Source organism: Hippichthys cyanospilos, chromosome 4 (genome assembly GCF_059441005.1).
Source record: "Hippichthys cyanospilos isolate Australia breed blue-spotted pipefish chromosome 4, RoL_Hcya_1.0, whole genome shotgun sequence".
NCBI classification, from domain to species: Eukaryota; Metazoa; Chordata; class Actinopteri; order Syngnathiformes; family Syngnathidae; genus Hippichthys; species Hippichthys cyanospilos.
Window position 1 is genome coordinate 24828430 of NC_142372.1, and position 26303 is coordinate 24854732.

General features: G+C 39.3%; 1 protein-coding gene across 1 annotated transcript in view; it reads right to left on the reverse strand.

Moving 5' to 3' along the window:
- The window catches only part of LOC148425129 (SH3 and multiple ankyrin repeat domains protein 2-like), a 211225-nt gene extending 186221 nt beyond the window's left edge, over positions 1-25004 (reverse strand). Inside the window, exons 1-2 of the mRNA XM_088412771.1 lie at positions 24738-25004; positions 814-1046 (exon numbers count right to left, since the gene is read on the reverse strand). Coding sequence (XP_088268897.1) covers positions 814-1023 — 210 coding nt within the window. The 5' untranslated portion in view covers positions 1024-1046; positions 24738-25004. The remainder of the gene's footprint in view (positions 1-813; positions 1047-24737) is intronic.
- Between the last annotated feature and the right edge of the window lie 1299 nt (positions 25005-26303).

The window sequence follows — 26303 nt, forward strand, 5'->3', positions numbered from 1 at the left end:
GCAGCTTCTTTAGTTCCTCATCCTGCTTTTCATTTGTCTTTTTAGGAACAAGGGGGGGACTGCAACCCCCCCACGTCATCAGTCCAATTTCAACAAGCTACCCCCTCCGCCGTGCCAAACAAATGGAATGAAGACCAGGAACCTTCGACCCAGAACCCCGCAACTAGGAACTCATAGTTCCCTATTTTGGTGTGAAAGGGGCTATTGAATGAGTCCGCAAACCTTTGCTTTTCCTTCTCCGTGCCATTGTCATCAAGACAAAAAGAGCAAACACGTTTTCTGTGAATTGGCTCTGTTACATTAATGTTGAATATGGTATGTACTCACTCGCTGTAAATGAAGCATGTGATGTAGTGTTATCCATGCAAACTTTATACAAATGGAGCTTGGTGTGCTTATCAACGATTAGAAAACTTTAATTCTATTTTTTTATTCACGCAAGTTATTAGTCCTCCCTCAAGCGCAGTTCGACATCCATGTGCATGTTTGATTATAGTATTTACAGGTACAGTCCACTTATTTAGCCATTTTCAGCAGTGTTATTGAATAAAATAAATAATTTGATGACTACATAATTTTTCATGTAAAATTCATACATTTAAAAGACACTTTACCACTTGCGCATTTTCCATTGGCAGAAAGCAGGAGAATGAGTTAAGGGAATGTTAAATTACACGTGAAAAATCATTGCTATCAAATTAATAAGACACAAAATATTAATCGGAGACATTTTAGTACCAAAAATGGCCAAATAAGTGGACTATTACTTGGAAGCTCCATTCTTTCTTGATGCCACCCATCAAAGTCACTCACCGTCTGCTGCAGGTCAGGGATGATAATGCGGATGACCAGCGAGTTTATGTGAATGTCGTCCATGTGGAGTGGCGATGGCTCAGCAGTGGCCCTTAACGTTTCATAAATGGTTTCTTCATGGGAGCTTTCTGAGGCGCAGTCGTCGGAGTAATCGGAAAAACTCTGGGCCATCTCATCCTCACTAGAAGTGGGGCTCCGGGGAATAGTCATCAGGCCTGACAGCTTATGCTGTGCTAGACAAGAGAAGAGCATTAGCCAGTCAGTCTCATTAACTCGGTTGCTTCATTGCAAAGGTACATGTGAAACCATTAGTTCTCTTCAGAGCTCTGCAAGGAGAATGGTTGTTAGTTTGATTTCATCCTCATTCACTCCACTGCCCAAAAGAGGGCATATGGCTGAAAAGCTTCAAAAAATGTTTTTCCTCATTAAAATTATACTTTGATGCCTCGCATCACATGAATCCAAAAAGATTGCCAATTTGAAGACAGTATGAGGCAAACTATATATATATATATATATATATATATATATATATATATATATATATATATATATATATACTGTATACAGTAAGACCCCGGTTTACGAACTCCCTGTTTTACGAATCTTTCATCTTACGAACGTGGACCGCGGCGTTTTTTGTCCCCCTCTTACGCACAAACCTTTCGTCTTACGAACAATCCAACATGCCGGTCAGTGTGTCCCCACTATTTTTTCGCTTTGCTGCATCAACATAAATAACTATTCTCGCATGTCACGATAAACGCAGATATGCTATTGATCTTATAATGTCACAGTCATGGTCTCAGTCACGGAGATGAGGATATTCTATTGGCCGACGTCACATCAATCACAGAAATGCCGATATGCTATTGGCCGAACGCCTTCATCTAGTTTGATGGCACAGCTGGTCGTAGTGTTGTGAAGACTTTGCAAACTTTGTCTGTTAGACATGGCTTCTAAAATTGCAAGTGGCGGTAAAGGAAGACGTAAGAGGATGATGACAATAGAAACCAAGCAGGAGATGAAAAAAGGAGTGAAAAAATACGAAGGAGGCGCATGCATAGTTAACCTTGCTAGTGAGTATGGCCGTAACCGCTCGGCAATATGTACATATCAATAACAAGGAAGCTATGATAGCAAGCAAGTCTTTAAAGGGCAAGACTTTCCTTGCCAGGGGAAGGACCTCGGGCAACAACAAAATGGAGAGGCTTCTTCTATTATGGATTGAAGAGAAGGAACTCACCGGTGATATGTTGTAAAAGTTCTCGTTTAAGAAAATAAATCAATAAATTCTGCGTGTTGGTCTCTGCTCCCCTCCGCCTCCACCCAGTTCAACTCACGTTGCCCCAAAGGTAAATGTCATTTTTCCTTTGAATATTCATGTTATTTAATTTAACTGTACAGTAGATCATTTTACTAATTTTTAATATGTGTATCAAGTCGTGATGTTTTTACCTAAGGTTTTTGCACGCGTTGCACGCATTCACTAATTAATATAGGTTTGGATTGCCCGTCATACGAGCAATTCGAGTTATGAGTGTAGCCGCTGAACGGATTAAGTTTTATATATATATATATATATTTTGTTTTGGGGGTTTTTGAGCCCTTGGCCTTTTGCGTTTTTTGGGGGGAGAAAAAAAAAGCTATACTATATTGCAAAGAGACATGCATTGATGGTTTCTTGCATGCCAGACAGACGAGGTAAATGCACTTGACACGGGCCATTCTTTACGTAAATCTTAAATGATTAAACCTTGTACACTGTACAGTAAGTGAACTGTTCCCCCTTCCCTTTGACATCTTGCGCAGCTGCGGTCATATTAGCAGCGGCATGGACATTGAATTAAAGTATATATATATATATATATATATATATATATATATATATATATATATATATATATATATATATATATATATATATAAAAAGAGAGAGAGAGACAGAGAGAGAGAGAGAAGGGATTTATGAAATTTTAGACCTGATAATGAGGCTTTTATTAATGATCTCCGGAGATATATAGTGTAATATAGATTGGTAGCTTCTTCTTCACTCTTGACTTGCAATAAGATCAGTTGGGCATTGTGGTCTGGCCACCCTCCAGGGGGCCTTCCTGCTGTGACAGACACCATAAAACCTAGTAGTGAAGGAAAGCATCACCACTGCGCATTATTTTTTTATTTTATTTTTTTATTACATTTTTTTCACCTTACGACAAAGACCGCCATCTTTTTTTGTCCCCTCTTTACATCATTTTGTTCGCCTTACGATACCTCAAACATGACGGTCAGTGTGCATACTTGACTGTGAATCACTCCGCGCTCATATGTCTATACACACGTCACTGATTACCTCACTACAATGCTGGTCTGTTATTGGTTGGCTTCACGACACCCTAAGATGCTGGTCTACTATTGGTCACCGTCCCGGAAACATTAAGATGCTGGTCTACAATTGGTCAGCGTCACTTCGAAATTGGTGAAACGTTAAAGATTTCTTCTCCTTTGAGTGCTTACAAAATGTATTTATAGTGCATTGTAGTGCTTAATTCAAACTTTAATTGGTTAGCCATGGGTCCCAAGATTGCTAGTGATGTTAAAGAGTGAATTGAATGGCATAAGAAGATGATTTATGTGGAAACAAAGCTGGAGATAATCAAAAAATGCGAAGGCTTACACTCACTAGGGAATAGCTTTATATATGTTTTATTTATGATGTTATTTAATTGTTTGCATGTATATTATATATAACTGGCACTCACAATACTATTTTTAATGTGTATATACAATTTGGATGTTTTTACCTGGGGTTTTACACACGTTGGCAAATTAACATAGATTTGGATTGCCCGCCATTGCCGAATTTGTGTGACGATCCCAGCCACGGACCGGATTAATCTTGTAAATCGGGGTCCCACTGTATATATATTTTTAGATGGCCACCTTATGACTCGATTGGCTATTGCAACTGTCTAATAACTATATGGGCCCCTTCACATATGTCTTTGCACACTGCACGTATGTCTTTGCACACTGCATAGAATCCCGCAATTCTCAATTGGAATGCCATCAAATGGGTCTGATTTCAGGCAGATTTCATACAGCCCGGCGACACAAGTTAGCTGAATTCTAATTGGCTAAAAACTCCAACCTAAAACTACAACACTGGAAGGAGTGTAACCAAAAAGAATATGAACAATAATTTATATATATATATATATATATATATATATATATATACAGTATATATATACAGTATATATATATATATAGTATATATATATATAGTGTATATATATATATATATATATATATATATATATATATATATATATATATATATATATATATATATATATATATATTTATTATTAATTTTTTTTAATCTAAACTCGTTGGACGGACTGACCTAATTCATTAAACCACATTCATTAAATATTTGGAAACTAATAAATATGCAGTATCCCCTTTGTTAGAATAATTCTGTATAGGTTATCTCTTATTTGTTTTTCACAGTAGGTATATTGTTAGATCAGTATGAATGGATATTTTCATTGAACATAGATATCGTTTGTATCTTTTTAAAATTAGACTAAACTATTTCCTCGATAGTCTTCACACCATTTCACCCTATTTGGTGCAATTAACTACCATGATTGTCGTCCCGAGTACATTATTAAAACATTGGTCTTGTAGTTAAACTTTTTCTGGCTCCTCTCAATATGGAGGAGCTGTGGTTTAACTCTGAGGCCCTCCCTGATGACCCAACTTCTCACCTATCTCTAAGGGAGAGGCCCGGATTCTGCGGAGGAAACCCATTTTGGCCGCTTGCAGCCACTTGTTCTTTCAGTCAAGACCCACACCAGGCAAGGCTAGGAACATTGAACATCTGGTAAATTGAGAGCTTAGTCTTTGGTTCAGCTTTTTTTTCAACATGATGAACTAGTACAGAGTCTGTACCTCAGCCGATGCTGCACCGATTCGTCTGTCAATCTCCCGCTCTATAATGCCCTCATCCGCGAACAAGATCCCGATACTTAAACTCCTCCACTTGGGGAGGATCTCCGTAGACGGCACTCCATCCTTTTCCAAGTGAGAACCACGGTCTCGGATTTGGCGGTGCTGATATTCATCCCAACCACTTCAAACGGTGCTGTGAACAGCTCCAGTGAGACTTAGAGATCAGGGCCTGAAAAAGACAGCCTGGGGCTGCTCTGTTTCCTCAGGACCAGGACAACTGGTAACTGACTCAAAAATGAATCCTGCTTGTTGACCAGAAGATCCTGCAGGAGAACTATTGTCTTCGTAGCTTGTTTGAATTTCCCACTATGTTTATAAATGAATCGCTAAAGACTAGTGGTGTAAAGATAAATGTTGAATCAGCCATCGATCTGTGACATATGAGATCCATGTGCATCTGTCGATGGAGGAAGAGACCGCTAAAAATGGTAACGGTACAATGGCCCGAATTTATGGCCATCAATCGATTTCGTGAGTTTCACGTGGCCCATATGTGCCATTGCTGTGCTCAGTCAAAGTGGTTTGGTATGTGAAGATAACCATGTTGACCTTTCATCTGTACGAGTATTAATGTCACCTTTGTGTAGCGTGTCCGTGTAGCCGTGGAGAGTAACATGTCAGACGATGAAGCTGAATTAGGCAGTGCTCCTAACCTAAAATCGCAGGTTTGCAAACTTTGCAGAGTGACCATCAATTACACTGGAAGTACGATAAACCTTAGTAATCACCCGGTGAGACAGCATGGTGGGGCTGATGCGAGTGAACAGGATGCTAGCACGACTAGCAGAGCTATCAACATTAGCGCGGAAAAACAAAGACAAAAAAACAAAAACAAGCATAATTCAGCCCCAAGGTCCAAAACAATAATGGCATCTATCGCTCATTTTATTGCAAAAGACCTACGACCGTGTAGTGTCCATCATTTTCATCAATCCATGATGTCTCTAGAGGCTCAAAATGGTGGTTATATTATGAAGCATCATAATAAAGCTCATTTACATGCAAATTAATAGCCCAACAGTTTCGTTTCATTCATTCCTAAATTAAGTGGCAAAGACTGTAATGACAATCAAGGAAAAGTTGAGTGACACTCACCAAGCTGTAAACTTTGTTTACTTTGGTTTTAGAAGAGCTAACACCATGACTTGAACGAAGATGATTAATCTTAAAACAGGGAAATGATACAGCCTACCCGAAGGGTATTATGTTTTTATTATACATGTTAAAGTGCTGGCAGTTTGGTGGAAAAGTAGTTAGCACGTCCGCATCACAGAGTACCAAGTTCAAATCCAGCGTGCTCCAGCCTTCCTGTGTGAAGTTTGCGTGTGCTCTCCAGGCAGTGGACATTCCAAATTGTCTTTAGGTGTGATTGGGTCTGCAAATGGTCATTCGTTCCTCTGTGCCCTGCGATTGGCTGGCAGTCGGTTCAGGATGTTCCTGTCTATTGTCCATAAACATCTGGGAAAGGCACCAGCAAATCTGCAACCCTGAAGATGAGCGGCTCCAGAAAATGGATGGATGTTTAAGTGTTTGTTTACCTACATATCAGCCAGGAAGATTATGATGTTTGACAATCAATGCATTGTAGTCAAAACAAAAACACAAAAAGGAACTTGGTCTTCTAAAGAGGCAGTAAAAAAATAAAACAAGTCTTGTAATATAAAATACATTTTCAAGATGAACAATAAATTGCTCTATAATATTAAACAAATAACCATATACTATCCTAGCTTCATCAGAAAAAGTTTTAAAAAATGCTCCTCAAAACATTGTCATTTACAGTATGATCTTCATGGCATGACTAGGCCGATTGCATATATACTGTATATATATATATTTATTTTTCATATTTTTTTTCTGACTACATTTAACATCCCTGTTCCTCCTTTGTTTGTTATTGAAAGCTTTTAACAATGACAAGTGTCCACCAGTCCCATTTCTTGACTCTCGCTAGGAGATAAGAGATTTCATGTTTCTTCAAGGCTTGACTTGCAGCTTCGCATTACTACTACTTTATGCCTCATGCAAACACATGGAATTGCTAAATCGAGAATCAAGCGCCTGCCAACGGTACCGAATAGTCTTGAATGACAGTGTGTTCAAGAGTGCCAGGTTTCGTTAGACATGACCAGTATGGAACAATCGCCGATGGTCTGTGACAATTGTGAGTGTTTTCTCCTGAAGGCTGCATGTTCAATAGCCATTGCGCAATTGCTATCAAGGCAGGTAAGGAATACTCAGGTCAAGCGGATAAGATCAAAAACCCACGTGGATCATGTATTGAAGCTTTCGGCAATTCGGGGTGAAACGAGTTCTTGGGTAATGCGAGTACCGTATTATTCTGAGTAGAAGTCAATCTTGCTCATAAGTCGACCCCCCCTTTTTTTTTTATATCAATTTGGGTGAATTTTACAAAAATGCTATCATAAGTGGTGGTTACATAGATCATGGCTGTCCAATGAAAACACACAGCGTCTCACTCTCTCCAGTTGATCAATCACGCCACACGATTTGTATAGACAGTTGAAGTTGATTAATTCGTCACCGTCAAACTCGATTGCTGCTTTCCAATCCTGAGGGGAATGAAGGCCGTCTTTTTCAAAAAATAGGCTGATGAAAAATGATCCACTTTGTCAAATCAGCCGATACTTGTCTTTCTTTTTCTTCACAACGTAACGTTCATATAAGAGACAAAAACAGGAAGTGCAATGACCAAAACGTCTCCAGGGCAACGAATAAAACACACCATAATTATGTGCAAACTATCACAATTACGAAAAAAAAAACTGAATATGAAAATTAAACTTGACAAATAATAACATTATAACAAATGACAAATAATATTTTGGCAGTTAAACGGCATGTGGTATTAAATTGATGAAATTACAGTACAGTGGACCCAGATGTTACAACGTCCCTGATTTACATCATTTTCATGTTGCAACGTGGAGTTTTTTCATCCCTTCTTTATGACATTTTCCAGGTTATGCAACCAAAATAGCTATGATGACCCTAGGTGCTTGGCTATATTTGTGTTGTTTTGCCTTTATCTGCTGGCGTTTTTAGATAATTGCACTTATTTACTATTGCTGTCTGACTACTTCCATGCAACGCGTGACTACAATGCTGGTCTGCTATTGGTCGGCGTCTCCACACGGAGATGGTGGTCTGCTATTGGTCGGCCTCAATTGTTTCAAAATGGCGTAACGGGAAAGCTTTGTTCGATTGAGAGTGCTTACAAAACCGTATTTATAGTGCATTTTACAGCTTAATTCAAAGTTGAAAGGGTTAGCCATGGGTCTCAAGATTGCTAGTGATGTTAAAGAGAGAAGTAAGAAGATGATTTATATGGAAACGATACTGGAGATAACCTTGACTAGTACACTTACTAATATCCTACATCCTTTCTATATTTTCTGTTTATGTTTTTTGATTGTATACATGTATATTATACATACACTTACTATGCTATTTTGGTCCCAATTTTTAATATGGACAATTTTGATGTTTTTACCTGGGGTTCTAAACGCATTAGCTATTTAGCAGTCATACCACGAATTCCCCTTATGACCCCAACCGCGGAACGGATAAATGTTGTAACACGGGGGCCCACTGTACTTAGTTTCTACATCCTATATCAAATATCATACTGTTGCGGTTATGGGGGGAGGGGTGGGGCGGAAACGAGACAAGTGCGGGGCAATGTACTCATGCACGGAAATGCAAATACTGAAACAATGCTGCAACAATCAATTGATTTGAAGTGTCTGGTTGTTTGTTTTTTGACACAGCTGAATATTAATTTGTGGAAAAGCCCTTAAGGTCATCGTCACTATCACACCAAATAGCTCCCCCCATTCAACTCTGGATGTTTGTTTGAATATCTTTTATTACTCTTCTATGGTTGTCATCTTCGGAGCTGTCCAATTTGTTTGAAATGGAGGTCTTCGGAAATGATTTGCTGATCATCTTACTTGAGATATAATCAAAATCTTTCTTTACTCAAATGACAACTGTTGTGAGATCAGAGCGCGGAAGGTTGCCCTTTGCAGTTACTCTCCCCACCTGCCAACATCCATGCCGGCTTGTTCAAGCACGCACGTTCACACGCTGAAGGAGACAAGTCAAGACGTGTGTTCCTTTTCATAATGTTTAAAGGTCCATCAAAAAAATGAGCCACACAGCCTCGTTGTGGAGAACAAAGAGGCAAATAGGGGGCGCATGGTGAAAGTGCATTTTGCAATGTTCTGTACAAACACTAAAACGAATGCAAAGTATATTGAGTAAGAGGTGTATATAATCATTTTAAGCCTTGTACATCACATATTATTTTGCATTGGATTTTATGTTATTCAAACACAGATGTGGAAAAATTGGTCTATTTTGAGTTATGCGGTTATAAGTTCACGCCCCCTTATACAGGGTTTGAAAATGTGGGGAAAAAAACAAACGCACCGATAATACATGCACAATAACACAATAGTCAAATGAGGCTTTTATTTTGAAATGTTTCCGCGGAATGGTGGGTGTATTTCAATTATCTTGACGTGTCCTCCTTGTCCATTTATCCCAAATTACAGTGGTACCAACATCAACACACCGCCGTTAAAGAATCACATTCAAGCACTGATTAAGGACGCTAAGAAACCACACGTCAGTTAAGCTGTAATTGTATGATCCAAGTCTCCGCTAGCTAACTAAGTGAGGACGAGATGTATAGTGTATTCAAATGCACTTTGACATTTCAAATGCAGCGGGAAAAAAAAGCCATTGATGCATTAACCAACAGGAACTGTAATACTAAAAATAATATGCTATTTTCTTCTAACATTATGGTTATGAACCACAAAGCAAAAACTGCCCCCATGAAGATACGATACTGAAGCCCGTTCTTGCATTAATATCATTCAAGTTTAATGTTCAACAGAAGGTTTAATGCAAAATCTTCTATTCTACAATCATGACCCAGTTCCGCCTAATGCTTACATCTGAGGCCTGTCTGAACACAATGAATATTCATGAGAAACTATATTGAGTAACAGGAAGGAATATACTATTCAACCTGACCTGCAAATGAGGCCCCAAAAGATATACAGTATGTGTGGGTGGACTAGAAGGTGAACATTCAGTATGCAATGGTATGCAGTTAGATTTATGTTTAAAGCATTACAAGACATTGAAAATGAACTGTAATGAATAATGACAATAGAATAAATCAGTGACTATATTTGAATTAAGTACAATTTTTTTTTAAAGTGTATTTAATGTAAAAATATGAATTTGCTACTGTATCTGGTGTTTTCTTTTTTCAATTATTTCTTTCACAATCTTTGCTCTCTGGCAAAATACATATTTGCACTGGGGACAATAACAGTGGTGCCTTGAGACAAGCATGACCCAAGTCACCATATTTTACAGATATGAGCCACTTGATCAGCAGGTTTTGTCTTGACTAACGACCGCAAACTTGATATATGAGCGCTGTTTGGTTGCAGTTGACAACTCACTTGATTACAAGCTGCTGATAATTAAATACAATTAAATGGTTCATTATCAATTAAATATTTCAATAAATAATTAAATGTTACAATAATTTAAAACATGTAAATTAAATATGGAATGAGATAAATCAATGTTTCATTAAATTTTGTGATAATTACCAATGATCACATGTAAGAAAAATATATAGAGTGGAACCTTTAGATACAAATTTAATCCGTTCTAGAGTGCAGTTTGTATCCTGAATCTGTCACGTGTATGGCGACGGGGTATCGCGAGTGGTGGTGAGGAAGGAGGAGGACCAAAAATGCAGGAAAACTGAGAGGAACTAGCTCAAAAAATGAAGGTTTGATAATAAAACAAGGCAGGAAAAACTAGTAACAGAAAAATGAACAAAACAGCAACAGAACCAGGAACTAAAATAAACTCATGGAGAACTTCACACCTAACAAGGGCACACGTAACAGCTGGAGGGAGACGAAAGGCAAGGGAAGCTGATTGGAGGACACGAGGAGGGCAGGTGGACAAGATAAGACTAACGAGACACAGACAGGAATGCAGCCGCAAGGGGAACTGACATTAACCTAAGGATATGAACAAAAAAAACACACAACCCAAAAAACAACAAAACCCAACCAAACATGACAGAATCGTTCTTATAGTGAATAACATTTTACATGTAAATTACCAAATTTGTTCCAAGCTTGAAATGAAGGCCATATTAAATTTTATAATATTGTACCTTACCTTTCAAAAACACAGTTTGGTAGATGTCAAGGAAATGACAGAAAAAAACATGTCTGTAAACAATCATTTTAATTCCACTCGAACTTTATCTGATGAAAAAAAAACAGACAACATTGAAACTTCAATTTTTATCAGATAAAATTCAAAATTAAAATTAAAAAAAATCTAAATTCAGTGTTTTAATTATTATTTCCCAACACTTCTAACACTGGCATTTATTATGCATATTTCTTAAATTCAGTCAGCATTTGGGATGATACTGAATACGTAAAATTTGGACAACCACATTTAAATGAAAATGAGAAGTCACTAGTCACACACGCACGCACGCACACACACACACACACACACACACACACACACACACACATACATATATATATATATATATATATATATATATATATATATTCATGATATTTATTCATGATATAATAAAAAAAAAAGTTTTTTACTTCAAAAAATTAACCTCTTTGGTTTCCTGAGTCATCTTGATTCAAACTGTCAGGCCCGCCTTCATGTCTTTTATACATTGTTCGAATTATCTGAGGAGACTAAAGAGGCCAATACACTACAGATTTACCAAATGAGATGAATGGAGTGTAACAGACTTTCCTCATTTTTTTATCTTCATCATCTGCTCTGACACGCTTTCCTCTCTTAGTTCCTTAACTCTTGTATGATTCAACAATTATCATCAGTGTGGGTAGATAAATGACAACCCAAAGGCTTTTTGTTCTCTTACACAGCAGACAGTGTTTAAGAGAATGTAATGTAATGTTGTAAGATATTGCTTGTGTTTCCAAAGGTTTCACATTGCGGATTTAAAAATAGTTACAACACAGAGTTACTGTACAAGGCTTAATGATTATTATTGCGGTATTTTATTGAGCCAACAGCGTGGGCAAAAAATGTGATGAGAGATTAAAGTGAACCTCACTTTGAGTTAAGTAGTGGCCCAAAGAAGCAATTCAAGTTGCTGAAACAAACTAGGAGATTATGGTCTTCTATTCTCTCAACCAATGTCTTATCTTTCCTTGTCAAACCTTACCTACAGAAATATAATAAATAATTATATCTCATTGTTTGCAAAGTACATTTTTTACTTTATACCTCATATGAACACATGGATTCACTCTAATAAGAATGAAGTACCTACTGACAGTTCCAAATGGTCTTTGAACATTTCATATGTGTTCAAGAGTGCAAAGTTTCATTGGACTTAATCCATGATTCGTATGAAACGATCGCCAAGGTTCAGGCCGCAAATGGTTCGTGGATTGCTTCTCATGATTGCTGCGTGTTCACTTGAGGTTGCACATTGGCTGTCTCAGGAAAAGTTGTCATGTGAAGCCACATGTAAGTTGAATGTGAATATTTCTTCAACCTGGGGTGAAATGGGCAGATGTGGTCAATTTACATTTTTTTGCTGGTCCGACATTTGTCAGAGGCCCGCCTCCTTTCCAACATCGCCAGTACGTCATTTTATTCAAACCGTCGGTCCGTCTGTCCGTCTGTGTATATTGCCCAAACTTCACCACTAGAGGGCGACATTTGACAAATGAATTCTGGTCCGTCATTTGTCAGGCGCTGGTCTACTTCTGTGCACTCATACTAATTCTTTTTTTCTGTTTTTGTACTTACACTTAAAGTTAACACCATGTGTGTGGTTCTACAGTTTTTCTGCACTTGAAATACAACACAGCAGGTGTAACACTATTTTGGCCAATAAATGACTAATTTGGGGCATATTAGCATTAATGACAACATTCCAATGAAGAAAACACAACTCACAGACACTTGTGGGCCAGATTTCACAAAGAGAAGGAACAAAGCGTGCGCACCGACAGCAAATGCTCCCAACTCAAGCCACACCGTGCTTCACCACCACAAAATGCACTATCAACAGCGGCCAGAGGCGGCGCCAATAAAACAAAGACTAAGCCAAACAAGACACAAAACTGTAAAACTTAAAAGATAAACTAAATCCACTCCAAAACACACAAATTATTTCACAGACCCCCTACTGTCAGGCCACTGACACCCCAAGGGGTGGGGTCCAATCACCCCATTTTGAGAACGACTGCAATAGTTGACCAAAACACACACACGTGGCATAGACAGAACGTGGCTCACACATTTTCAAATGCGTGGAACATATTGATATCAGGTGCAATTGCAATTTCTGCAGTAGTCGCTTTAATATTGAAGGTGGTCAACGGCGATTGGTGGTGTCATGTTACCATAATGCACAGTATAAACAATCGATTTGGTGGCTGGCTTGACTTCAGTTTTATGAATGGAGGCTGGCATGACTGCAGTGTTTAACTGGGACTCTGTCAGTCGCACCCTAAAATGACGTCAGACATCACATGCATGGGTGTGACACAACAAAACTTAGTCGACACTAAACCGACAGAAAAAAAGGAAAAAAGGGCAGCAACAAGAATACTGAACTATACTGAATATACAGTGATCCCTCACTACTTCACACATCCCATATCATGCCCTCAATACAGAAAAAAAAGACTATATTGCAGAGAGACACACTTTGAAGGTTTCCTGCATGCCAGACAGGTGAGTTAACTATAAATGCACTTGCCACGAGCACTCGGACTTTGAACTACTGCAATACATATGTACAATAAATCTTACATTATTAAACCTCATACGGTAACTTTACTGTTATCCCTTCCCATCCCTTTGGCTGTAGTCTCACGTAGAGCCGCAATTATGTTACCGGCACCCGGAAATTTAATTACAGTGAAGCCAGTATCTGACCAAGCCTGAAACACTTGAAATTACAATTTATTACAAAAGAAATCTAGGTAAAATATTTGTAACGCCTCTCTTTCCTGCTTGGAAACGGGCACTCCTACAAGACACGTGATTGGCTCATTGTAGTATTATAGTTGTCGCATGGTCATTAAAAGGTACAAAATGTAGATAGAGAGCATGGGGCTAGGCGTCTGGATCTTTCTGTCCGATTATCTCGCCAGAAACAAGGAGAGAAGTAGCTAATGTACACATGGAGGATACATGTGCATACGTAATGAATAAGGAGGACATTCAAGCTTTAAGAGGACAGGCACTAGAGAGAGGGCTTTTTGCTTTCTGAAAAAGATCTAACGTCAGTCGTATTTGGCAGGAAAAAAAATCTTTTTTTCCGCCAACATGTCTGAGTCAAAGATGTGATCATTTTCATCACCAGTCTACCTGGCCCGCAAGGGCTCTGGAGCATCACTTAGAGAGATCCATTTCACAGAGAAAAATGTACTCCATCAGTTCTTTTTTTCACTGAAAATCAGATTAAAATATCACAAATGCAAGAATAAAGCCAATTAATCAATTTCTTAACTTTTGTCATTGTTTTTAGTTGAGATGTAATTGAATGAAAATGTCATTTCACAATTATTGTGAAAAAAGTTACCACAGTTCTGTCATGTTGTGATATTATGACCCCCTTCGTTTGCAATTATTCCCTGCAGAGACAAGTAGTGTTAAAGACACAGTAAACAATTTGTGTGCAAACCTGTTTTTATACAGATATTTAGCTATTGCAGCTTGCTGGCGCGTCATGCAATTATGGTAAAAATTATGGTAATGTGTTTTAGGAATTACATCTCAGCCGCGTTTTTTATGACCACTCGGGCCTACTGTGCTACTTTCTTTTGATGAAAAATAAAAAAACAAACAAAAAAAATCATGGTGTTTAATGAAACGTGTCAATTGAACAATTTTCTCTAAATGGAAATTAAAAAAAAAACAAAACAAAGAATACAGATTAACAACAGATAAAAGTCGCCTCACTGAGCTATTGATATGAAATAAGCATCTCAAACATGCATAAATTAGCACTTCTTGTTTATTAGTATGTCCACAATGACATAATATTAATTTTGATCATTGAAGCATTTCATACATGTAAACGTACACTCATACTGGGATTTCATGGTTCTTTGGGCTTGGTTTCCACCTTGCCGGCATTATACTTAGTTATTGGAGAAGCCACTGGAAAAAATTGGAGCATGCAGGGGTATCCATCTGGAGGGAAGACCTTTCCAAGCACAAGTTCACACTCTCAGGCTTTTCTGACCCACATACACACACACACACACACACACACACCTACACACACACGCACACACACACATGCACACAATGCCATTGAAACACAACATGCAGAGAGTGCAGAACAATTGCATTAGTCTGTAGAGATACATGTATCCAACTGAAATCCACTGCTTTGCGTCAATTAATCATAACAAGTGAAATGAGCAGGAGGAGGAGGTGCACAAAACACTTTTTTAGGTCATATGAAACATGCCTAACTCACCCTTGCATAATTCTACAACATACAACAAACACAAAATGGTTGAGAAATATTAAAGATGAGCATAAAAATATTTGGCTGAATGGAACTGGATGCTGCACTGCGAATTAAATGAAAGTTTTAAATGCATGCTTGTTGCATTTTGGGTTGCACTTGTGGTTTGCTACACAGTACTTGCCGAAGAGATGGACTCCATTCATCTTTCATTAAGCTGGCCTTATTATCATCCACCTTTGGCTGACTTTGAATGGGTCATAACATGGTCAAATATCAATATATATTTTATTTCAACCCCTCAAAATGTTCAGTGGCATCCAAGGCTTTTATGTTTGAAGAATTTTCATTTTGTGGAATAAAAAAGCATTATTAGCTATTCGGTTCTCAGATGAGAATGTACAGATATAATGTTATGCGTTGCATGGAATAAAACGCTTCCCTGCAGCAAAATAAAAGCCTTACTGCAACATTTAGTTCTTGGCCTGAAGTCTTTTAACTACAAGTCCCACAAAGGATAGCAAGAACTTATCATTATGGGAGTCGCGCTAAGCCACTCAATGAAGTCATTTCAGACTTGCAAATGTCAGAAGTTGTCCGCAAACGCCCCCCGGTGGTATTGCGGTCCCATCACACAAATGTCGACTCCACCCGTTGAAAGGATTAATGGAACAATCAGGATAAAAACAAAATGACTACTAAAGAAATAAAATGATGTTCTTATATTAAACTCCAATTCGAGAGTCTGACATCATGGACGACCACTGATGATTCGACTCCTAAATATACCTCAGAATCCCATGTACGCATTGCTTGGCTACACAGGCTATTTTCCGGAGCATTTAAACATCAATAAACCCGCATCAGTCATTAAAAAATACCATTATAATAATTCATTTTATCAAGTCCTCCAAGAACAGGTAATTGGAGGCGCTTACAGCCATACTACCCTGAGAATGTTCCAATCTTGAAAGCCAGCAGGATCTGTCGGCCTCAGGTGCATTGGGTCAAACACCCAATCAATCGCCTCAAGCCCCAAACGGTTATGGAAACAGAAATAGAGGCAACAGCAACTATCTCTGCCCTGTGCCTCACCGTATAAGGAACAACTACTACTACTAAAGCAGGCCAGCTTTAACAGGATTGTATACTAAATTACAAATCACAGTTTAATATAAGAATATCATTTACCACTAATTGAACATGAATGAAATGAAATTATGAAAACATACTAAAAATGAAAAAATAAATCAATCAAATGCTTGACTCACCAAAATGGCTGTCTTCCACTTATTTTACTACAAAATCCATTCCTCTTTCTTTCATCAGAGTCATCAATGACTTGCTTGTCAAGCTTGTAGAGTTCATTTCCAATAATAAATCCTTTTCTATTGGCAAGGACGCCAATGTTGAAAGTTGAGTCTGGCCAATTTCTGTTTTGCTCTTGTTTTTTGCCATTTGCCATTGTGGGTTAAAAAAAGAGAGAGTAGTTTGATTCTTCTGGTAAATATCCGCGGGTCTGGCTTCGCCTGCACGCAACGCCTTGAGTGCAGATCAGCCAAGCAACATGGTTAGTTTGGTTGGGCAACGTGTTTATTTATTATTATTATTTTTTAAAACTTTAGTTAACAACTTCCAACATTAAACACAATTGATCAGCATGCCTCCCTGCAGTGAGCATTCAATCACATCACATTCAACCTGAGGTTTCTAGATGGCCACCTGATGACTCGATTGGCTATTGCAACTGTCTATTAACTATATGGGCCCCTTCACATATGCCTTTGCACACTGCACGTATGTCTTTGCACACTGCATAGAATTCCGCAATTCTCAATTGGAATGCCATCAAATGGGTCTGATTTCAAGCAGATTTCATACAGCCCGGCGACACAAGTTAGCTGAATTCTAATTGGCTAAAAACTCAACCTAAAACTACAACACTGGAAGGAGTGTAACCAAAAAGATATAATATGACACAGAAAGAACAGAATATGAACAATAATTATATATATATATATATATATATATATATATATATATATATATATATATATATATATATATATATATATATATATATATATATATATATATTTAAAATGAAATTGACTTTTGTCATAGTTATTGCAATTATTATAATTTATTATTGTTATGATAATTATGTCAGGTTATGTTAGGCCAGCAGAAAAGGCCTTGCTGGGCCTGACAGCCCACCACTGCTGGCCGTCAGGGCCAGCAAGGCCTTCTCTGCCTAATCTGGCCTAATCTTTGGCTTTATCATTTGTTTTCGTCTAATTTATTTATTTTTTTCTAATTGTCTTGAAAATTTAAATAGTCATTTTCAAATTGAGTATTTATTTTATTATTTTAGTAATAGCAATTTTCAGCCATCAACTTGGATCAGCTTGATGGATGGAATGGGACAGATTTCACAGCTGCCATTTTCTTATTGTGCTGCAAAGCACAGCGCCAATTCCCTTGAGAGAACAACTCCAGTTGGTTTTTATGTTCCTGCTTGACCAAGTGTCAAAAAGCTTGGGACATTTCAATATTATATCATAATTGTAAAATTGTGCTACTCTCCATACCACTATTGGCACTAGTGGCACTATTTAGTCACACTAGGAACCACCCAGAAGCTGTTGACTCGACAGATACTTCAATCAGAAAAGACAGTGTGCAAGCTGGCACTTTCCTTTGGAGAAAAAGGGTGAAGGCAGCATGGAAGGGATCCCAAAGTTTTAAAATCTCAAATTTAAAATTGAAATAGTCTACCCATCATTTTTTTATTTTTGTTATTAGTTTTATTTTGATACTAATGTAGTATGTGGTGTTTTGAAGCCTCCATTTCTTAGAATTACTCCTGTTTACATACTGTATACGTACTGAGGTGGGCATTTAACACATTTTTGCTGGTCTGTCATCTACACTCCTGTCTTCACGTAGACCCCCTTTCACCATCGTTGGTCCATCGTTGTTGTAAGTTTACCCAAACTGTTATCGGCAATCCATCAGACAAAATGTTAACGGCATTTCTGTCAAGACACCTGAGTCAAATGATCAAGATTGTTATCAGGCTTCTGCTGAACTTGCTGATGAACTGGGCATTTCAAGCAGGTATGTCAGGGAAAGAAATCATGCAGCCCTTGAGGACACCTCTGCTTTACAGTCTTACGTTCACTCACTCAATAAAATAGGCAAACTTAGGACACTTAGCACGTGTATAACATGTTCATTGTACATCAATTTAATGCGTTTCCCTGGTGCTAGACTGCAATAAACAATCACATTCACTACGCAGCATCATTGGGTTTCAGAAAGTGTCAACCGCTAGAGCAGAGGTCCGTGGATCAATTGGTATCTCATGGGCCGCACCCGAAATTATTTCCGTTTTATGTATTGCCCGAGTCTAAAAGTTATTTTATTAAAAACCTTTTATTTTGAAAACAGTCCGGAATCTGTTTGATTCATTTCGGTCACTGGAGTGCTAAAATTTCACTTACAATGAAGTTAAATGAGTAAGAAAGAGACATTTTTGGGAAGGGGAAAAGTCAAGAGACAGTTGACGAGGTTACAACTTCAAAGATAAAGAAAGCTTTTAATGGGCAAACTACCAGGAGTCCTATTTGAAATTCCTACTTGATTTCTCACGTAAGGACTTCGAGCGCTATTTCGTAGCCAAAAAGGACCCACATATTGACAAGGAATGGATTCTCTCCCTTTTTGTTACTGAAACAGATGAGCTTGCAAATGGCGGCAGCATCAAAAGTATGTTCGAGACACTCTACATCACATTTGTGTGACGAGAGAAACAACCTGAGGGCTCCCATTAGTTTAGCGTTAATAGTGCGTTCATGGCAACTTCTACAGTATTTGCCATTCAAACCCCACGCCCATCGTTAATAAACGAATCAAATGGATTACCTTTCCGTGTTCTCTAACCGGTGCACTCTTAACTGAATCAACTGGAGACATACATTTATCCTCACGGTATTAGTAATATTCCTGTGTGCGTACAAGGATGCACTCGGAACTTGGTTCAGTATTCCCAACTCCATTTATTGAAAATAACGCTGTAACAACCTCAGCTAACACGAGCTGCTGTTAGCTGCAACAGTCTACTGACGGCCCCCTCTACTCTAGCTTGTCCCATTATGGTAATTATTTATGGCGTTATATTTGTGCCACAATTACGCACGCGCGGAAAAAAAAATTGAGCGGAGAAAATCAAACTGAGCGAGCGAAAACAGATTTTGAGAGCAAGAAAAAAACTATTGAGCGCGTAATGATAAGAGTTTGAGCGCGCGCCGATGGAGTTTGAACACAGAAAAAGAAATTGCTCGCTCAAAATTCCTTTTTGCTCGCTCGCAATAGCATTCTCCCGCTCAACATCTCGCTCTCGCTCGCGATACTCCTCCCTCCCTCGCTCAACATCGCGTTTGCTCAACATCGAGCTCTCGCTCGCTCGAGTCGTCCTCTGCGCTCGCTCAGTTCTGTTCACGCGTTACATTTGTGCCACAAAACCAGCCAATCAGAGCTTGTAAAAGCACATTGATTGACAGCTTTGTATCCAATGAGATTGCTTGTTGTGTTCACCCGGAACGAGCAAACGAGAGTGCGTCACATCGACGTAGGCGGGAGGGGTGGGCTTATATTATTAAAGTACAAAAACTAACAAGGTATTTCTGTCAAATGATACAATACAGTAATAATAATAATATTAAAAGTAATTCTCCAGCCCAAGTCCGTGTTGACGCACACTCGTTTGCCCTTTTCGGGTGAACACAGGGCAAACGAGAGTGCGTCAACGGATAGCGTACAAGCAATCTCATTGGATACTAAGCTGTGTCAATCAAAGTGCTTTTACAAGCTCTGATTGGCTGGTTTTGTGGCACAAACGTAACGCGTGAACAGAACTGAGCGAGCGCAGAGGACGACTCGAGCGAGCGAGAGCTCGATGTTGAGCAAACGCGATGTTGAGCGAGGGAGAGAGGAGTATCGCGAGCGAGAGCGAGAGAGGGCTATCCCGAGCGAGCAAAGAGGAATTTTGAGCGAGCAATTTCTTTTTCTGTGTTCAAACTCCATCGGCGCGCGCTCAAACTCTTATCATTACGCGCTCAATAGTTTTTTTCTTGCTCTCAAAATCTGTTTTCGCTCGCTCAGTTTGATTTTCTCCGCTCAATTTTTTTTTCCGCGCGTGCGTAATTGTGGCACAAATATAACGCCATAAATATTTAAGTAAGAATACGGCTGATGTAAAAATGCACATCAGTGCATCAAAATGACTTCTGTGGCTGACCGATCAGTCTTCCTCGAATGATGTTGAATCAAAAAAAAAAAATCGAATATTTAAGTTACCGTAGTTACCGTAGTTATTGGACACACCTATACTTTGGGCTTTCATCTTTTGTGGAAAAAAAGGGCATCTTATATTTGGAAACGGTCAGCCCCAATAGTAGCTAAACAGGGTACAGAATACATCGGCTAAGTGAGAATGGAGTGGGAAAATATAATGAGAAGCTAAGGATATAAACGGCCCTAATCTAAGATAGATGCATTCTGTAGAAGCATCTGAGATCAATTTCTGTATCTCTGGATGAGCAACATGATCTTTTTAATGTGTTTGCTTAAATTTAGCTAAATCGCCAACTGCAAATGTTACTCTACTCTATTTTACTTGGAAGAATGCCATAACCATGGGTTTAATCAATCAGTGAGATTGAAAGCAACTGTAAAGTACATGGAAACTCACAAACAGCTTGAAAATAATCATTAACGTATCATTTGTGCTGCTCATCTTGTGGCGAATGATGGGGAATTTCATGATACAGTATAAAAGATGGGAGGGTCTATCTAGTGACAAACTACAAATAAACCAACTATCCATCCATCCATCCATCCATCCATTTTCTACAGCCGCTTATCCCGACAGGGGTCGCAGGCTTGCTAGCGCCTATCTCATCTGTCTTCGGGCAGGAGGCGGGGGACACCCTTAACTGGTTGCCAGCCAATAGTGGGGCACACAAAGACAAATAACCATTCACACACCCAATCACACTAAAGGACAATTTAATATGTTCAATTCACCTGCCATGCATGTTTTTGGAGTGTGTGAGTAAGCCGGAGAGCCCTAAGGAAACCCATGCAGGCTTGTGGAGAACGTGCAAACTCCACACAGGAAGGCCAGAGCGAGCTGGATTTTACCTCGTGTCCGCTTTTAACTGTGAGGCGGACCTGCTATTCACTGCTCCACGAGCCGCCCTTAATAATAAACTAGCAATTTCTAACATTCTTAAAATCTTCTAACAATATTGAAGTGCGTCTGAGCAATTCATTAGATCTAATGTTTATACAGTAAAAATTGCAATTTGTTCCAACTTTGTTGTTTACAGGTATTAGGCGGGATGCACCCTCACCTGGTTAACAGCCTATCAGAGGACATACAAAGACAACTAACCGTTTACACACAAATCTGAGAACAATTTAGAGTAAGGGTGCCCATTGCGTCGAACGCAAAGGTGGTATTTGTCTACTGCATGACATCTCGCAACAATTGTGAGTCATCCATGCCGTCGCTTGATTGACATATTGGGCAGCCAGTTGATGAGTCTGAATTATTCTGACCGTTAGGTCACGCACATGTGTAAACGAGAGGGTCAAGCTAATTGCAACAGAAGTACAACAGTGCTAAGTGCATCAACACATAACCACGGAGCCATCTGTGTTTATCTCAGAAATTTCTCATTCAAAAGGTATAAAAAAGGAGTGGGGCAGCTGCATTAAGAAGACAAAACTTACCACTTTCATATGAAATGGGGAGGAGGAGGAGTTTTTTTTTTCCTGATGACATTTTCAAAAGCAAAGCTGCCATTGAAGCATCATTCAGGGTTATTCACAACATTGTTAAGAACAAGAAGTCTATCCAGGACGGAGAAGTGGTAAGAAAGACCTTGGGCGACACAGCATATGCACTGTTCGGGGACTTTCAAAGTAAGACGGAAATCGTCAATCCGAGCTCTGCATCTGTCAAGAAGCTCAATTACACGGCACTGTGAAGCCATGGCTGGGACTGTAACCCAGCAATTGTGAAATAACATTGGAGATTGCGAGTGTTTCTCACTGCAGTTGGACGTATCTATGGATATGAGTGACACCACATATGTGCTTTTTCATTTGCATGGTGTTTAGTAACATCACTGCAAGATAGGAGCTATTAACAGTACTGACCACTGAAGAACAGACGTGAGGAGGGGACATATTTCTGTCGTTCTAAATCTTTATCAATAAAACCGATGTAGAAATTGGTGTGTTTGACCACAGTTGTTTTGTTGAGGGCAAGAAGGACAATGCTTTCCCAGACATTCTGAATTACCATTTGATAATGCACCAACAAGTGTTATTGCGCTAAAATACTCAACGTGGAAGAGATCATGAACTTGGCAACAAAGATGACCAGATCTCTTCACAAACTGTTATTTTGTGCGTATCTGCAGAATACAAGCAGTTAAATGACTGCCAGTGTCTGTTAGACATGGCCTTTTAACTGATCTTTTAATGACCTTAATCTGGAGCAAGGTCAAGCTGCAACACTCCTCAAAGCTGGAGCGTCATGATCTGGAAAGATTCCAGAACCTGGCCTCAGAGGTGGAGATGCAGGAGAAGGCCTGTGTGAACCTTGAAAGTAAATGCTACAAAGAGCTGTTTGGCAGCTATCTTTCAGTTTGACTATTCAGTTTGTATTCAAGACTTTTCTTTGTTGGAACCAGTATTCATGTGCGGTCCTTTTTGGGAAGATGTTGGCAGTGACTCACATCAAAAATTGCCACAATGTTCCACCTGAACGCTTCTGAAGTGGCCGATAATACTTTGACATTTTGACACAGGTTTAGATCTTAATCTCAGAGCTAAAGTACCCAATTTGAAGAAATGTGCTATCTTTTTGACTGCATTACTTGTCTATTCCACCCTAGGTGATGAACATTTAGAAATGTGTTTCAGGCTGGCTGTCAGGAGCAAGTGTCTGAACCTATGCATCCCTGACTGATTCACGTCAGTGCAAGCCATTGAAGTATAACGTGTACTTTTGTTGTAATCCGCAATATCGGTGCCGGGCTGTATTGGACTCCACAATCGCTATAGTCCTTGTCGGACAAAAAAAGTGTGACTTCCTCAGTAAGAAGACAAGATAATCCTGCTAACATTGGCTGCATGTGCATCAGTTAGTTGTGCTAGCAAATGAATTAAGTTGTTAGGTGCTGTGTTGTTATTTTTTGTAATGTTCTGTGACTTGGGTTTTGTTTCAATTCTAGCTTGTTCAAGTTCTTAGTCGATGTTTTCTGGTCCCACTGTTTCAGTGTCGTGTTAGGTTCATGGTAAATGGACTTACACATATAGAACTTTTCTACCCTAGGTACTCAAAGCACTTTGTCAACATCAGCCATTACCCTGACAGCATCAGGAGCAACTGGGAGTTCAGTGTCTTGCCCAAGGACACTTCGACATGGGCACAATGGTGAGGGTATCAAACCCACAACTTCTCAGTTGGGAGACAATGACTCCACAACTGAGCCATGCCGCCCTGGCATACCAATGGTGTCCACCAGTCCTTGTCAAACTTTCGTCTCGTGTGAGCTCGTCTGCTCCCTGCACCACTTCTGTCTTGTCCCGGTGTTCATCGTTGTCTCATCAATCTGGAGTGGGTTTGGTTTCCTGTTGCCTTTCAGTTCTTGTTTTGGGTCATTGTTGTTGTGTCATGAAGTGGTATTAAGACATATTTATGCCATATGAAATAAAGTCATTTCATATGGCATAATAAGACATGGCAGAAGATCAAAGCTGGAAAAGCCCATTTCAAAGCTTACTTTTTGACATATTATGCCATATGAAATAAAGTTAGATCATTTCATATGGCAGTATATGTCAAAAAGTAAGCTTATAAATGGGCTTTTCCGCCTTCGATCTTCTGCAAGGACCCCAGTGATTTTTTTCCCCGCACTTTCTGCACCTCGACGCCACTAAATGAATGAGAGGAGTCACTTTCACCGGCCAGAAAACAAGCCGGCTGTGTTCACTCCCGCAATGACGCAAACACCCCTTTTCAACATGTGCCTGTCTACAGAAACGCTAAAACGCTTGCCTCTATTCTCCAACATCCAAGTGGCCAACTCAGTTCATAAGTTTATAAATGACTTGACAGCAACACAGCATGCCAAAAATCGAAAACTGCCTCAGATAAGAATCACTTAAGCACTTGTTCATAAAACTACTCAACTACTGCCCAAGTTAACTTAAGTCAAAAGTCATGTTTGCATAAAATATCAAATCTTACCTTGGTCGGTGTCTTTGTTATACGCGTCCTGTTTCGATCGCTCGTGTTTTTATCCAGTATATTGACTCTTTAAACTTGTCTGTTTGTTCCTTACACCAGATTCCGGCGGAACCCGGACAAACCTCCAAGGAAAACGCTGCTATGGAAACGGCGCGAGCAGGAATGGACTATCCGAATGTTGCATGAACGGATGGGGAGAAGCGGGGTGGGGGGAAGTTTAAACACCTTCTCCCGGCGACCAAGCCGACTGTCTCAGCGCCTCGGGCACCAGGCTGCTGGTCGGCTCGCATCCGAGTGAGCGCACGTACGGTAAAAGACGCACAGCAAGGGTTTAGGAGGAAGGTTAGCAGGGAGGGGGGGGTAGAAAACCACTTGGGATTGCACAAGTGGATTCATGCATGAGAATCATTCTCTACTCTATTTATGTCACCTTAAACTTCACTTGGTATTGATAATTAAACCGCACCCTGAATCTAACACAGCCATGAATTAACAGTGATGGCATCATTAGCAGATGGATGCAAACGTTATTATGAATGACGATGGCTCATTTCCAAAAATTCAAAATGAGAGATGGATATCTTTTTTTTAAGTAATTTAGCTATTAGCAATTACGTTTAGGATTACGCACTGTCACTCATTATAGATTTACAATTTCACACGTGCACACCAGCGCGCACACAGACACAAGCTCTCTGACTTGTCCATGACCAGATTCTGAGCAGTTTGCACAGATGACTTTACAGTGAACCCTCGTTTATTGCGGTAGATACGTTTCAGAACCGGCTGCGATGGTTGATAATCCGAGCGCCCCCATTTTTTCATATTAATAAAATGAACAAAAAAAACGAAAATTAAAAATATGAATAAACGTGAAAAATCTTCATGCTATACATAATATTCAAGACAAATATTAACTGCAGTACACATATTTACTTAAATCTTAAATTATTAAACCGTATACACCGTACAGTAGTGAACTGTTCCCCCTTTCCTTTGAAGTCTCACACAGATACGGTCATATGGCATTATGGCCACAATTGCGAGCACGCAAAAAAACATTTTGAGTGCAGAAAATAAAATTGAGCGAGCAAAAACGGATTTTGAGAGCAGGAAAAAAAATCTATTGAGCACGTAATGATAAGAGTTTGAGCGGACGCTGATAAATTTTGAACACAGAAAAAGAAGTTGCTCGCTCAAAATTCTTTTTTGCTCCTTCGCGATAGCCCTCTCTCGCTCAACATCTCGCTCTCGCTCGCGATACTTTTCCCTCCCTCGCTCAACATCGCGTTTACTGATCACCGAGCTCTCACTCAAGGTGTCCTTTGTGTGTGCTCAGTTCTGCTCACGCTACGTTTGTGCCACAAAACCAGCCAATCAGAGCTTGTAAAAGCACATTGATTGACAGCTTGGTATCCAATGAGATAGTGGAACCGCGAAGTAGCGATGGTTCACTGTCCCACCTTCCAGTCCAATCACGGTGTAAATTGTAAATAAACATCTGGCTAAATCACGATATGCAAACGGCCCTGACTGCAGGGCTCTGTGAAATATTTTCATTTCATT